A 14,111-nucleotide genomic window follows, 5' to 3' on the forward strand; every position below is an offset into this window, starting at 1 on the left:
CCAGGCCCACCTGTGAATGATGGCAGGGAGAAAGAAATGAATACATCCCCTGCAGAGGCTGATGGGAACCAGGAAATGTTTGACTTTGACTCCTTCCTCTTTTAGTATAAAAGAAGCCAGAATTCTAACTCAGGAAAGATGGTTCTTTGGGACACAAGCCAACCATCTTTTTTAGTTTGCTGGCTTTCTGAATAGAGTTGTTTATTGCTTTCTGAATAGAGTTGTTGCCTGAAGAACTCATCTCTTGATTATTGGCCTGTCGTGCGGCAAGCAGTATGCGCTTAGACTCATTAACAGTTTGATATGTGTTGGAGTGTGTTGCTAGCGATTCATCCAGAGATCCAGAATCTGGCCCTGAGAAATTTGCCAATTCATTTCTCTGATCCTCGATTTTCTCCACTCCGAGATGAAGGGGTTGGACAAGAGTCAATAGATCTTTGCTGAACATCTACTCTGGCCAGAGTAGGAGGGCACTGTGCTAGGAGCCAAACCTGAGACGACCTTTAGATTCCCTTCCAGGCCCAATCATAGATAACTCTTATCTTGTTTTTAAAAGGATGATAATCAATTAGCATTTCTGAGTATTCTGATTACTAACGTATCCAAAAACAGCACTGTAAACGTGGGGTAGCAACATAGAGACACTAACAACAAAAACAGTTTCCGAGTTGGGGTAGTTTACACTTGTCATTTGTTACAGAAGCACAGGCAAGTTATCTCTTAGTCATTAGCACAAAGGTAGTGAAAGTTGGCTTACGAGAACTCAGTTAAGATGCCGGGAGGAAACTGATTAGGCAGGTGATGCAGGTGATAGCTATTATTCTATCATCTTGCCCTTACACTGCTGCAGAAAAAAGACTATACTGGTGAGTCTTCGTGGGGAAGGCATGGAATTGCATGCATCTTAAAGGATTCTAAGTATTTTGTCTAGTTCTGTTCCCAGTAATAATACTAGTTAACACTTACTGGGTCTTACTACATGTCAGACAATATGCTAAGTGCTGTAGTTACCCTAGTATAATATTTAACCACCATGAAAAAGGGGGTTGGATCATTATTATCCCTATCCTACAGTAGAAGAAACTGAGATTAAGTAATTTATCCAAAGTCAGGCAGGCAGTAAAGTGCCAGAGCCAGACCTTTCTGGCTTCTCATGACCTTTATTTGAGTGCTGCTTAAATCCACCATGCTCCATGACCACAGACTGAACCCTTAATCCAACTGGCATTCTAGGAAAAAGTCATGTCATTGGTGACAAGTAGAACTGGTAAGAATGCAGAAAGAGGTTATGTTAAAACCATTGCTGCTGACTGAGGGTTGAGAAAGGGAAACAGAAAACAAAACATCAACAACAAAACTCTTCACAGCATACATTCTGCCAAGATAGGTTTTCCGTGAATCAGAAGAATAGATTTCTTAATTCTCTAAGTAAGTGAAAGGCTGCGGAAAATACAAGTCTAACCATGAAATTAAGAGTGCTGAAAGGGTAATGGAGAAACATAAAACATTAACTATATGCTGGCATCCAGAATAATATAGACTCATTTATAAAACATATTATTGTTAAAGAAATGGGTCAATCAATATTTGTTGTCAATTATGTGTTAAACCCTGTGCTAAGTACTTTAAGAAAAGCATAGACTTATGTATTATCACAGTCCAAATTTTATTAAATGCTCATATTTATAATTTAAAAATTCATGTACATGCTTAATAGTATTATTACATATGACCAAACAGTATGTCATTAAAGCTCAAGATATTCCATGGAATTAAAAAAAATTTTTTTTTTATGAAATCACACAGCCTCCTTTGAGCTCCTTGAAGGGATTTTTGTCCTCTGGGATACCTTTTACTAATGGATCCTCCCCAGATCTTTCTTCAACATAATCCCTTACTTCTTCACAACATTTGGACACCTTAAAGGAAAAAAAGAAAGAGATGACTCATTTGGCTTAATAGAGAATATTGCAGAATCCAAGAATGCATTTATAATAAGAATTTTTGTGTGTGTTCTGTCTTAATGTGATTCTGCTTTCTGCCAATGCATTTGTACTTTCTACGAGAGAAGAAGAAATAGCTGCTCCCTGCCCTGCCCTTGTGGGTATCTCTGGGCAAAGGCTAACCAGCCGCCATACTCCAGCTAAGGGCTCTCATCGCACGCTGCCTCCAGCTTCTTTAGAGGAGACAGGGTCCAGGGATCAGAAAACAGCTGACAGCACAAGTCAAGAACGTTACCAGAGTGAGCACTGATTAAATCGTTTTCTTCACTCCAAAAATATGACCTGTGAAGGTGGAAGGGAATGAATAATTGTTAAATTCCAGGCTTATCACCACTCCTGGATTCTCAGAAGTATACACATATAAGTTTATTTTAAGCTGGTCTACAATGACTGATCATGATTGTAAACTTGAAGGTGAGTTCCAAAGGGACCTTTGGCTGATTTGTTCACATGTGTCCCAGGCATCTAGAACAGAGCCTGCATTTAGTTGGTGCTCAGTAAATAAATATTGGCTAAACTAAATCATTCGTTTTGCTTATGAGCTTGCTCCTTAGTCATCGGCTCCATTATAGTAATGACCCTGTGAAAAATCAGGCTTTGGTATCTTAATGGACTCAGCCAGAGCCTGTTAATGTACCATGTAACATACTGTTTAGAGAGAGGCAAAGCTCTATACATGTGTAAGTATGAGTATGTGTATGTGTGTGTGTGTGTATACACATGCATATACACACATGGGACCAAATTATTCATTTTTTTAAATGGTCAACTTGTTTTGTTTTCACTTAATTTATCCTTCATGACATTAACACAAAACTGCTTCATTTTGGCAGTCCATGAAGTGACCATTCTGTAAGTTACCCAAGGAATTTATTGTTTTAATAAAATCTTCACACCATTTTTGCATGAAAGTTCTAAGCAACATTAGACAGAAGACTTAAGATTACTTAGAACTCTGCAAACTCATTATCTACATATTAGAACAGATCATTTCTAATCGGGGGCAGGGCATTGTTCAGGTGACTCCTTCACAGAACGATACCTGGAGTTTATGCACACATTTGAAATATGCAATACTTTAGATTCACTTTTTTCCTCCTCAAAATTCAAACTTGAGATTTAGATTCACTTTTCCCCCCGTCTTCCAAACACCAGCTCTTTGGGCCCCAACCAGTCGTCAGGAACAGGACTCAGTGAGGGGTTAGTTTTGACAGTGTCTGGCTAGGATCTGAGGATACTGAGGAACAGACTACCTAAAATCCTATGTGAGTGGATGTGCTTCAAAATTATTTCACGGAGCCTTATTATAAGTATATATAGTTTAATACAGGGTTATATGGCATGGTGGAAAGAGCATGGGCATTGGATTCAGGCCATCCCAGGTTTGATTTTGACTCTGCCCACTTACCAGCTGTGTGTCCTTAGTTAAAATAGTTTATCTAAGGTATAGTTACTTCATCTATGAAATAGGGGAAGCAACACAGATTGCATTAAGTACCTGGCATATATAGATAGTCAATCAAATGGTAGCTATTACTATAAAGATTGCTTTTAGTTTTTGCCTATTATATTCGCTTACAGTCATTGCAAATCTTTCAGCTTTAGAAACTGGATGCAAAGAGTTGTCTTACTCTGACAGTAATGCTGCCTTAACAGCAAAGTAGGTTGAGGCACATTATGAATCAGTCTGGTTCATAGATATAAATAATAATTTTTAAAGTAATAATAATTACATATTGTTACTATTCTCATTTTATAGAAGAAGAAACTGGCACAGATGAGTTAGCTCATTTAAGTGAGTATTACACAGGAAGTAAGTTGTAGAGCCACAATCTGAACCAGGAATATGGTTCCAGAGGATACCCACTTACCTGTACTGTGATGACACTATGCTATCCTGTGTCAGAGCTCTGGGTCCAGGCCTGGAAAGTTCTGTGTGTGTGCATGTGTGTGTAGTCTTGGCAGTTTGATATTAGATTAAATTGATTCCAAGAGCAAAGACACATTGAGTAATAGGGCAAAGGAACCCCAAAACCTGACAAATGGGGATGGATGCGATATTTATCCAAAACAAAAATTCCCAGGTGAACTTGCCACAAGTGAATAGTAAACATGATGACAACCAAACTGCCTACAAAACAATCCTGAGTATATAAATAACAAAACAGCTTTTGGATGTTTCAAATAAAGAAGAAAAAGATAACCCTTCTTTACCTCAAAAGTTTATTTTCCCCCAATTATAAACATAAGGATTTAAACTTTTTTGGTGTGCGTTCCAAGCTTCTGTGCTGTTTACAGATTTAATTTTATCTTTACAGCAATACATGTTTTGCCTGTATGGAAGGGGCAACAGGGAAGTTTGAGGCAACTATAAACATAAAAGAAACCAAAATTCCAATTTTTACTGGGAGTAAGAGTTTTGAGCAAAGTATGAAGATAATACAAGCTCCTTTTTTCGCTTTGGCCTGATAAGCTTTTTGTTTGTTGTTTGTTTTAAGAAATATGAAATATACTCTTATCACTTGTGGAGGAGTTTTTGTCCTACTGATGTTCCCAAAACAAAGAAATTTAAAATACATATCTACATTTTCTAAGCTTCGGTCACTGTTTGGTGGAAACTTTTATTCCTTTGCCACTTCTCCTCCTTCTACTGGCAGAGGACTTTTGGTAACCATTTCTAAGATGTGAAAAATGATTTTAGGAGAAACCAGTGAGTTCTTGTGCCTGAACTCATTTTTATTTGCAAAGAAGGAACAGAATATATTCATTCATTACTGGCCTTGACAGTGCTGGAGGGGATGTCTTGGCTAAAAGTATTTGAACAATATCAAATAAAGAGAAGCTTATCAATTTAGAAAAGTAAAAACAAAATGCCTATATGCATTGTTTAACTTTATTGCTTAGCTAAAATATGATGTCTCATATTCTTCATTTTATTTTTCTTTCCCTTTTATTTAAAACAACTCTATAGCAGGACACTTCAAGATGGCGGAGGAGTAATACGTGTAGATCACCTTCTTCCCCACAAACACATCAGAAATACATCCACATGTGGAACAACTCCTACAGAACACCTACTGAATGCTGGCAGAAGACCTCAGGCTTCCCAAAAGACAAGTAACTCCCCTTGGTAGGGCAAAAGAAAAAAGAAAAAAAAGAGACAAAAGAATAGGGACGGGACCCGCACCAGTGCGAGGGAGCTCTGAAGGAGGAAAGGTTTCCACACACTAGGAAGCCCCTTCATGGGCAGAGACTGCGGGTGGCAGAAGGGGGAAGCTTCGGAGCCACGGAGGAGAGCACAGCAACAGGGATGCAGAGGGCAAAGCGGAGAGATTCCCGCACAGAGGATCACGGCTGACTAGCACTCACCAGCCTGAGAGGCTTGTCTGCTCACCCACTGGGGCAGGCGGGGGCTGGGAGCTGAGGCTTGGGCTTCGGAGGTTGGATCCCAGGGAGAGGACTGGGCTTGGTTGCATGAACACAGCCTGAATGGGGCTAGTGCACCACAGCTAGCTGGGAGGGAGTCTGGGAAAATGTCTGGAGCTGCTTAAGAGGCAAGAGACCATTGTTTTGAGGTGCGTGAGGAGAGGGAATTCAGAGCACTGCCTAAATGAGCTCCAGAGATGGGCGCGAGCCACAGCTATCAGTGCGGACCCCAGAGACGGGCATGAGATGCTAAGGCTGCTGCTGCCGCACCAAGAAGCCTGTGTGCAAGCACAGGTCACTATTGACACCTCCCCTCCCGGGAGCCTGTGCAGCCGCCACTGCCAGGGTCCCATGATCCAGGACAGCTTCCCCAGAACACATGGCACACCTCAAGCTGTTGCAACATCATGCCGGACTGTGCCACCGCAGGCTCGCCCCGTATTCCATACCCCTCCCTCCCCCCGGCCTGAGTGAGCCAGAGCCCCCGAATCAGCTGCTCTTTTAACTCCGTCCTGTCTGAGCAAAGAACAGACGCCCTCCGGCGACCTACATGCAGAGGCGGGGCCAAATCCAAAGCTGAACCCTGGGAGCTGTGCGAACAAAGAGAAAGGGAAATCTCTCCCAGCAGCCTCAGAAGCAGCAGATTAAATCTCCACAGTCAACTTGATGTACCCTGCATCTGTGGAATACCTGAATAGATAACAAATCATCCCAAAATTGAGGAGGTGGACTTTGGGAGCAACTGTAGACTTGGGGTTTGCTGTATGTGACTGACTAGTTTCTGATTTTTATGTTTACCTTAGTATAGTTTCTAGCGCTTGTTATCATTGGTGGATTTGTTTATTGGTTTGGCTGCTCTCTTCTTTTTTTTAAATTACTTTTTAATTTTAACAATATTTAAAATTTTTTAAATTTTAATAACTTTATTTATTTATTTGTTTTCTTTCTTTCTTTTGTTTTTCTCCCTTTTCTTCTGAGCTGTGTGGCTGACAGGGTCTTGGTGCTCCGGCGGGGTGTCAGGCCTGAGGCTTTGAGGTGGGAGAGCTGAGTTCAGGACAGTGGAAAACCAGAGACCTCCTGGCCTCACTTAATATCAATCGTGAAAGCTCTCCCAGAGATCTCTGTCTCAGCGCTAAGACTCAGCTCCACTCAATGACCAGGAAGCTCCACTGCTGGACACCCCATGATAAGCAACTAGCAAGACAGGAACAGATGCCCACCCATTAGCAGAGAGGCTGCCTAAAATCATAGTAAGTTCACAGACACCCCCAAACTCAGCACCAGACATGGTCCTGCCCACCAGAAAGACAAAATCCAGACTCATCCACCAGAACACAGGCACCAGTCCCTTTCACCAGGAAGCCTACACAACCCCCTGAACCAACCTTACCCACTGGGGGCAGACAGAAAAACAATGGGAACTATGAACTTGCAGCCTGTGAAAAGGAGACCCCAAACACAGTAAGTTAAGCAAAATGAGAAGACAGAGAAATACGCAGCAGATAAAGGAGCAAAGTAAAAACCTAGCAGACCAAACAAATGAAGAGGAAATAGGCAGTGTACCTGAAAAAGAATTCAGAGTAATGACAGTAAAGATGATCCAAAATCTTGGAAAGGATGGAGAAAATACAAGAAACATTTAACAAGGACCTAGAAGAACTAAAGGGAAAACAAACAATGATGAAAAACACAATAAATGAAATTAAAGATTCTCTAAAAGGAATCAATAGCAGAATAACTGAAGCAGAAGAACGAATAAGTGACCTGGAAGATAAAAGAGTGGAAATAACTACCACAGAGCAGACTAAAGAAAAAAGAATGCAAAGAATTGAGGACAGTCTCAGAGACCTTTGGGACAACATTAAATGCACCAACAATCGAATAATAGGGGTCCCAGAAGAAAATGAGAAAAAGAAAGGGACTGAGAAAATATTTGAATAGATTATAGTTGAAAATTTCCCTAACATGGGAAAGGAAATAGTCAATCAAGTCCAGGAAGCACAGAGAGTCCCATACAGGATAAAGCCAAGGAGAAACACTCCAAGACACATATTAATCAAACTATCAAAAATTAAACACAAATAAAATATATTAAAAGGAGCAAAGGAAAAGCAACAAATAACATACAAGGGAATCCCCATAAGGTTAACAGCTGATCTTTCAGCAGAAACTCTACAAGCCAGAAGGGAGTGGCAGGACATATTTAAAGTGAAGAAAGGGAAAAACCTACAAACCAGATTATTCTACCCAGCAAGGATCTCATTCAGATTCAACAGAGAAATTAAAACCTCTACAGACAAGCAAAAGCTAAAGGAATTCAGCACCACCCAACCAGCTTTACAACAAATGCTAAAGGACCTTCTCTAGGCAAGAAACACAAGAGAAGGAAAAGACTTACAAAAACAAAACCCTAAAATTAAGAAAATGGTAATAGGAACATACATATCAATAATTACCTTAAATGAAAATGGATTAAATGCTCCAACCAAAAGACACAGACTGGCTGAATGGATACAAAAACAAGACCCGTACATATGCTGTCTACAAGAGACCCACTTCAGACCTAGGGACACATACAGACTGAAAGTGAGGGGATGGAAAAAGATATTCCATGCAAATGGAAATCAAAAGAAAGCTGGAGTAGCAATTCTCATATCAGACAAAATAGACTTTAAAATAAAGACTATTACAAGAGACAAAGAAAGACATTACATAATGATCAAGGGATCAATCCAAGAAGAAGATATAACAATTGTAAATATTTATGCACCCAACATAGGAGCACCTCAATACATAAGGCAAATGTAACAGCCATAAAAGGGGAAATCGACAGTAACATAATCATAGGAGGGGACTTTAACACTCCACTTTCACCAATGGACTGATCATCCAAAATGAAAATAAATAAGGAAAAACAAGCTTTAAATGATACATTAAACAAGATGGACTTAATTGATATTTATAGGACATTCCATCCAAAAACAACACAATACACTTTCACCTCAAGTGCTCATGGAACATTCTCCAGCATAGATCATGTCTTGGGTCACAAATCAAGCCTCGGTAAATTTAAGAAAACTGAAATCGTATCTGACCACAACGCTATGAGACTAGATATCATTTACAAAAAATCTGTAAAAAATACAAGCACATGGAGGCTAAACAATACACTACTTAATAACCAAGGGATCACTGAAGAAGTCAAAGAGGAAATCAAAAAATACCGAGAAACAAATGACAATGAAAACACAATGACCCAAAACCTATGGGATGCAGCAAAGGCAGTTCTAAGAGGGAAGTTATAGCAATACAATACTACCTCAAGAAACATCTCAAATAAACAATCTAACCTTATACCTAAAGCAATTAGAGAAAGAAGAACAAAAAACCTCAAAGTTACCAGAAGGAAAGAAATCATAAAGATCAGATCAGAAATAAATGAAAAAGAAATGAAGGAAACACTAGCAAAGATCAATAAAACTAAAAGCTGGTTCTTTGAGAAGATAAAGAAAATTGATAAACCATTAGCCAGACTCATCAAGAAAAAGGGAGAAGACTCAAATCAACAGAATTAGAAATGAAAAGGGAGAAGTAACCAGTGACACTGCAGAAACACAAAGGATCATGAGAGATTACTACAAGCAACTATATGCCAATAAAATGGACAACCTGGAAGAAATGGACAAATTCTTAGAAAAGCACAACCTTCCGAGACTGAACCAGGAAGAAACAGAAAATATAACCAGACCAATCACAAGCACTGAAATGGAAACTGTGGCTAAAAATCTTCTAACAAACAAAAGCCCAGGACCAGATGGCTTCACAGGCGAATTCTATCAAACATTTAGAGAAGAGCTAACACCTATCCTTCTCAAACTCTTCCAAAATATAGCAGAGGGAGGAACACTCCCAAACTCATTCTATGAGGTCACCATCAACCTGATACCAAAACCAGACAAATATGTCACAAGAAAAGAAAACTACAGGCCAATATCACTGATGAACATAAATGCAAAAATCCTCAATAAAATACTAGCAAACAGAATCCAACAGCATATTAAAGGGATCATATACCATGATGAAGTGGGGTTTATCCCAGGAATGCAAGGATTCTTCAATATACGCCAATCAATCAATTTGATACACCATATTTACAAATTGAAGGATAAAAACCATATGATCATCTCAATAGATGCTGAAAAAGCTTTCGACAAAATTAAACACCCATTTATGATAAAAACCCTGCAGAAAGTAGGCATAGAGGGAACTTACCTCAACATAATAAAGGCCATATATGACAAATCCACAGCCAACATCGTTCTCAACGGTGAAAAACGGAAATAATTTCCACTAAGATCAGGAACAAGACAAGGCTGCCCAATCTCGCCACTCTTATTCAACATAGTTTTGGAAGTTTTAGCCACAGCAATCAGAGAGGAAAAAGAAATAAAAGGAATCCAAATTGGAAAAGAGAAGTAAAGCTGTCACTGTTTGCAGATGACATGATACTATACATAGAGAATCCTAAAGACGCTACCAGAAAACTACTAGAGCTAATCAATGAATTTGGTAAAGTAGCAGGATACAAAATTAATGCACAGAAATCTCTGGCATTCCTATACACTAATGATGAAAAATCTGAAAGGGAAATTAAGGAAACACTCCCATTTACCACTGCAACCAAAAGAATAAAATACCTAGGAATAAACCTACCTCAAGAAACAAAAGACCTATATGCAGAAAACTATGAGACACTGATGAAAGAAATTAAAGATGATACAAACAGATGGAGAGATATATCATGTTCTTGGATTGGAAGAATCAACATTGTGAAAATGACTACACTAACCAAAGCAATCTACAGATTCAGCGCAATCCCTATCAAACTACCAATGGCATTTTTCACAGAACTAGGACAAAAATTTCACAATTTGTATGGAATCACAAAAGACCCCGAATAGCCAAAGCAATCTTGAGAACGAAAAACGGAGCTGGAGGAATCAGGCTCCCTGACTTCAGACTATACTACAAAGCTACAGTAATCAAGACAGTATGGTACTGGCACAAAAACAGAAATATAGATCAATGGAACAGGATAGAAAGCCCAGAGATATACCCACACACATATGGTTACCTTATTTTTGATAAAGGAGGCAAGACTATACAATGGAGAAAAGACAGCCTGTTCAGTAAGTGGTGCTGGGAAAACTGGACAGCTATGTGTAAAACAATGAAATTAGAACACTCCCTAACACCATACACAAGAATAAACTCAAAATGGATTAAAGACCTAAATGTAAGGCTAGACACTATAAAACTCTTAGAGGAAAACATAGGCAGAACACTCTATGACATATATCACAGCAAGATCCTTTTTGACCCACCCCCTAGATAAATGGAAATAAAAACAAAAGTAAACAAATGGGACCTATGGAAACTTAAAAGCTTTTGCACAGCAAAGGAATCCATAAAGAAGACAAAAAGACACCCTCAGAATGGGAGAAAATATTTGCAAACGAAGCAACTGACAAAGGATTAATCTCCAAAATATATAAGCAGCTCATGCCACTCAATATCAAAAAAAACCCCAACCCAGTCGAAAAATGGGCAGAAGACCTAAATAGACATTTCTCCAAAGAAGATATACAGATTGCCAACAAACACATGAAAGGATGCTCAATGCCATTAAACATTAGAGAAATGCAAATCAAAACTACAATGAGGTACCACGTCACACCAGTCAGAATGGCCATCATCAAAAAATCTACAAACAATAAATGTTGGAGAGGGTGTGGAGAAAAAGGAACCCTCTTGCACTGTTGGTGGGAATGAAAATTGATACAGCCACTATGGAGAACAGTATGGAGGTTCCGTAAAAAACTAAAAATTGAACTACCATATGACCCAGCAATCCCACCACTGGGTATATACCCTGAGAAAACCATAATTCAAAAAGAGTCATGTACCACAATGTTCACTGCAGCACTATTTACAATAGCCAGGACATAGAACAACCTAAATGTCCATCAACAGATGAATGGATAAAGAAGATGTGGCACATATATACAATGGAATATTACTCAGCCATAAAAAGAAATGAAATTGAGTTATTTGTAGTGAGGTGGATGGACCTAGAGTCTGTCATACAGAGTGAAGTAAATCAGAAAGAGAAAAACAAATACCCTATGCTAACACATATATATGGAATGCAAAAAAAATTTTTTTTTTTCTGAAGAACCCAGAGGCAGGACAGGAATCAAGACACAGACGTAGAGAATAGACTTGAGGACACCGGTAGGGGGAAGGTTAATGTGGGATGAAGTGAGAGCGTGGCATGGACATATATACACTACCAAATGTTAAACAGATAGCTAGTGGGAAGCAGCCGCATAGCACAGGGAGATCAGCTTGGGGTTTTGTGACTACCTAGAGGGGTGGGATAGGGAGGGTGGGAGGGAGACGCAAGAGGGAGTGGATACCGGGATATATGTATATCACTTTGTTATACAGCAGAAACTAACACAACATTGTAAGGCAATTATACTCCAATAAAGATGTTTAAAAAGGGGCTTCCTTGGTGGCGCAGTGGTTGAGAGTCTGCCTGCCGATGCAGGGGACATGGGTTTGTGCCCCAGTCTGGGAGGATCCCACATGACGCAGAGTGGCTAGGCCCGTGAGCCATGGCCGCTGGGGCTGCGTGTCCAGAGCCTGTTCTCCGCAGTGGGAGAGGCCAAAGCAGTGAGCGGCCCGCGTACCGCGAAAAAAAAAAAAATTAAAATAAATAAATAAATAAATAAATAAAACAACTCTATAAAAATTTTAAAACATTTTTAGCTTAGTGGCCATAGAAAAACAGGCTAAGTGCTGGATTTGGCTTATGGAAAATAGTTTGCCAAACTGTTGATTTTAACTCTAAATCAAAAGATAATTATGATTATTAATTTTCTTAATTTCTGATGAATTTTATCTGAACAACTTATTTTCAACTATATTGAGTTTCTCCAGTGAATGATGTGGGAGAGGAAAAATAATTTTCCCTCTACACTTCTAGGTTCTTGACTGAGATAACCCTGTAATAAGAAAGGCAGATTAACAGGAGAAAAGCAAACAGAAGTTTAATAACATGTATACCTCCTGTATACAAGGGAGAGACTCAGGAAAACTGAGTAGCTCCCTCAAATAGTCCAAGCCACCACCTTAAATCCCACTGCAGTGAAAGACAAAAGAAGATGGTAGGTGTGGATGACAGGGGTGTGGGGAGCCAGTTATGGGTTTAAGATAACTACCAGAACCTTACCCTAAAATAATTCAGGACAGCCTATCCCTTAAGGACAAATATTTCCTCCCTTATGTCAGAGTACAACCTCTTGGCTTTGCCTTTGTAAGCCCCTGACTCTTTCTCTTCCCTGGACACTCTTTCCATTTTACCCAAATCTGTCTCCTGAACTGTAATTCTTAACACCCCAAATACACGTTTTTTATTTGGGGGGGAAAAAAAAAAAAAGGAAAAGCACAGTATTAAAAAAACAAAACAAAGCTAAAACAAAGAACGGTCCCTAAATGGACAAAGCCCCACATCAACAAACCAAAACTTAATACCTAACTTAACTGCAGTTTCAGCCTTTCCCAGGAGTGGAATTTAAACCTATCAATCTGTAACTTCCTGATCAGCACTAGTGAGGTAATCTGCATGATAGACCCCTGCTCTTCCCCCAAAGGAAGTTGCTCCTGCCTGAAATAATTCTTTCTTTTGTTTATGACTTCCTTGTCCCACCCCTTTGTACCTATAAAAACCTTCCATTTTGTACAGCTCCTTGGTGAGCCTTTCTACTTGCTAGATGGGATGCTACCCAATTCATGAATTATTTAATAAAGCCAATTATATCTTCAAATTTACTCAGTTGAATTTTGTTTTTTAACAACAGCAAACAAGGGTAAGGCTGTTAAGCAGATCTAAGTCCTTGTGTTCTCCATGATAAGAGTTTCTAGAGATTTAGAGTCATGCTTCTCCTCCTGATACAGAGAAGGAGACACCCTTACTCATGGAGATTTCCCTTATAAATGTAACTTGTCTCTTAGGAAAGGGTAACTTCTAGTTGGCTTTCAGAGCTTCCCCTGTGTCTGCTATTTTTCAAAAATGATCAGCCTAAAATAATCCTTATGCCAAAAAGGCATATTTTGGGGTGGCAAATTCTGCTCCCCTTCAATGGCTTTTAACCTGGTAGTGCTACAGTTATCTCTAGTTTAAAAATAAAATACAAAACAGCAGCAGTTTACCAGCATTCTTTCCAGTGTCACTTCTTTCTTGAGCTGGTCAACTTCCATCTTCAATTTGTCCTTTTCTGTCAGGTCCTCAATATTGATCACTGGCATCTTTTGCCTGCTGAAAAGGTAGAAAGTTTATACACCTGAATTGCTAGACTCACGTCAAGTTAATGTTAGCCAACCCTTCCCTCAGCTCTTAACTTACTAAGTGAACTGTTTGTTTTAACTTCCTATGATAATCAATTTCTCTTGAGTGCTCTCTGAACAATTCTAGCACTGCACACTAGCCTTGAGATTTTAAAGCTTCCTTATAATCTTCATTAATATGATTAAACTAAGTACTTGACTGTAAACACCTGCTAGTAGGTTTGTGGGGAGAGGTCAGTTCAGTCAGTAAATAATCGTAAATATCCAATG

General features: G+C 39.3%; 1 protein-coding gene across 1 annotated transcript; it reads right to left on the reverse strand.

Annotated features, from left to right (window-relative positions):
• Positions 1 to 1,790: 1,790 nt before the first annotated feature.
• Positions 1,791 to 13,808, reverse strand: GNGT1 (G protein subunit gamma transducin 1; the record flags this gene model as incomplete). Its single annotated transcript, XM_082632597.1, has 2 exons — positions 13,707 to 13,808; positions 1,791 to 1,919 (listed from the first exon to the last, which is right to left on the reverse strand). The coding sequence occupies exons 1-2, from the start codon at positions 13,800 to 13,802 to the stop codon at positions 1,791 to 1,793; spliced, it is 225 nt and encodes a 74-aa protein (XP_082488723.1). The 5' UTR covers positions 13,803 to 13,808.
• Positions 13,809 to 14,111: the final 303 nt, after the last annotated feature.

Source organism: Mesoplodon mirus, assembly GCF_964341445.2.
Source record: "Mesoplodon mirus genome assembly, chromosome: 9".
Classification (NCBI taxonomy): domain Eukaryota; kingdom Metazoa; phylum Chordata; class Mammalia; order Artiodactyla; family Ziphiidae; genus Mesoplodon; species Mesoplodon mirus.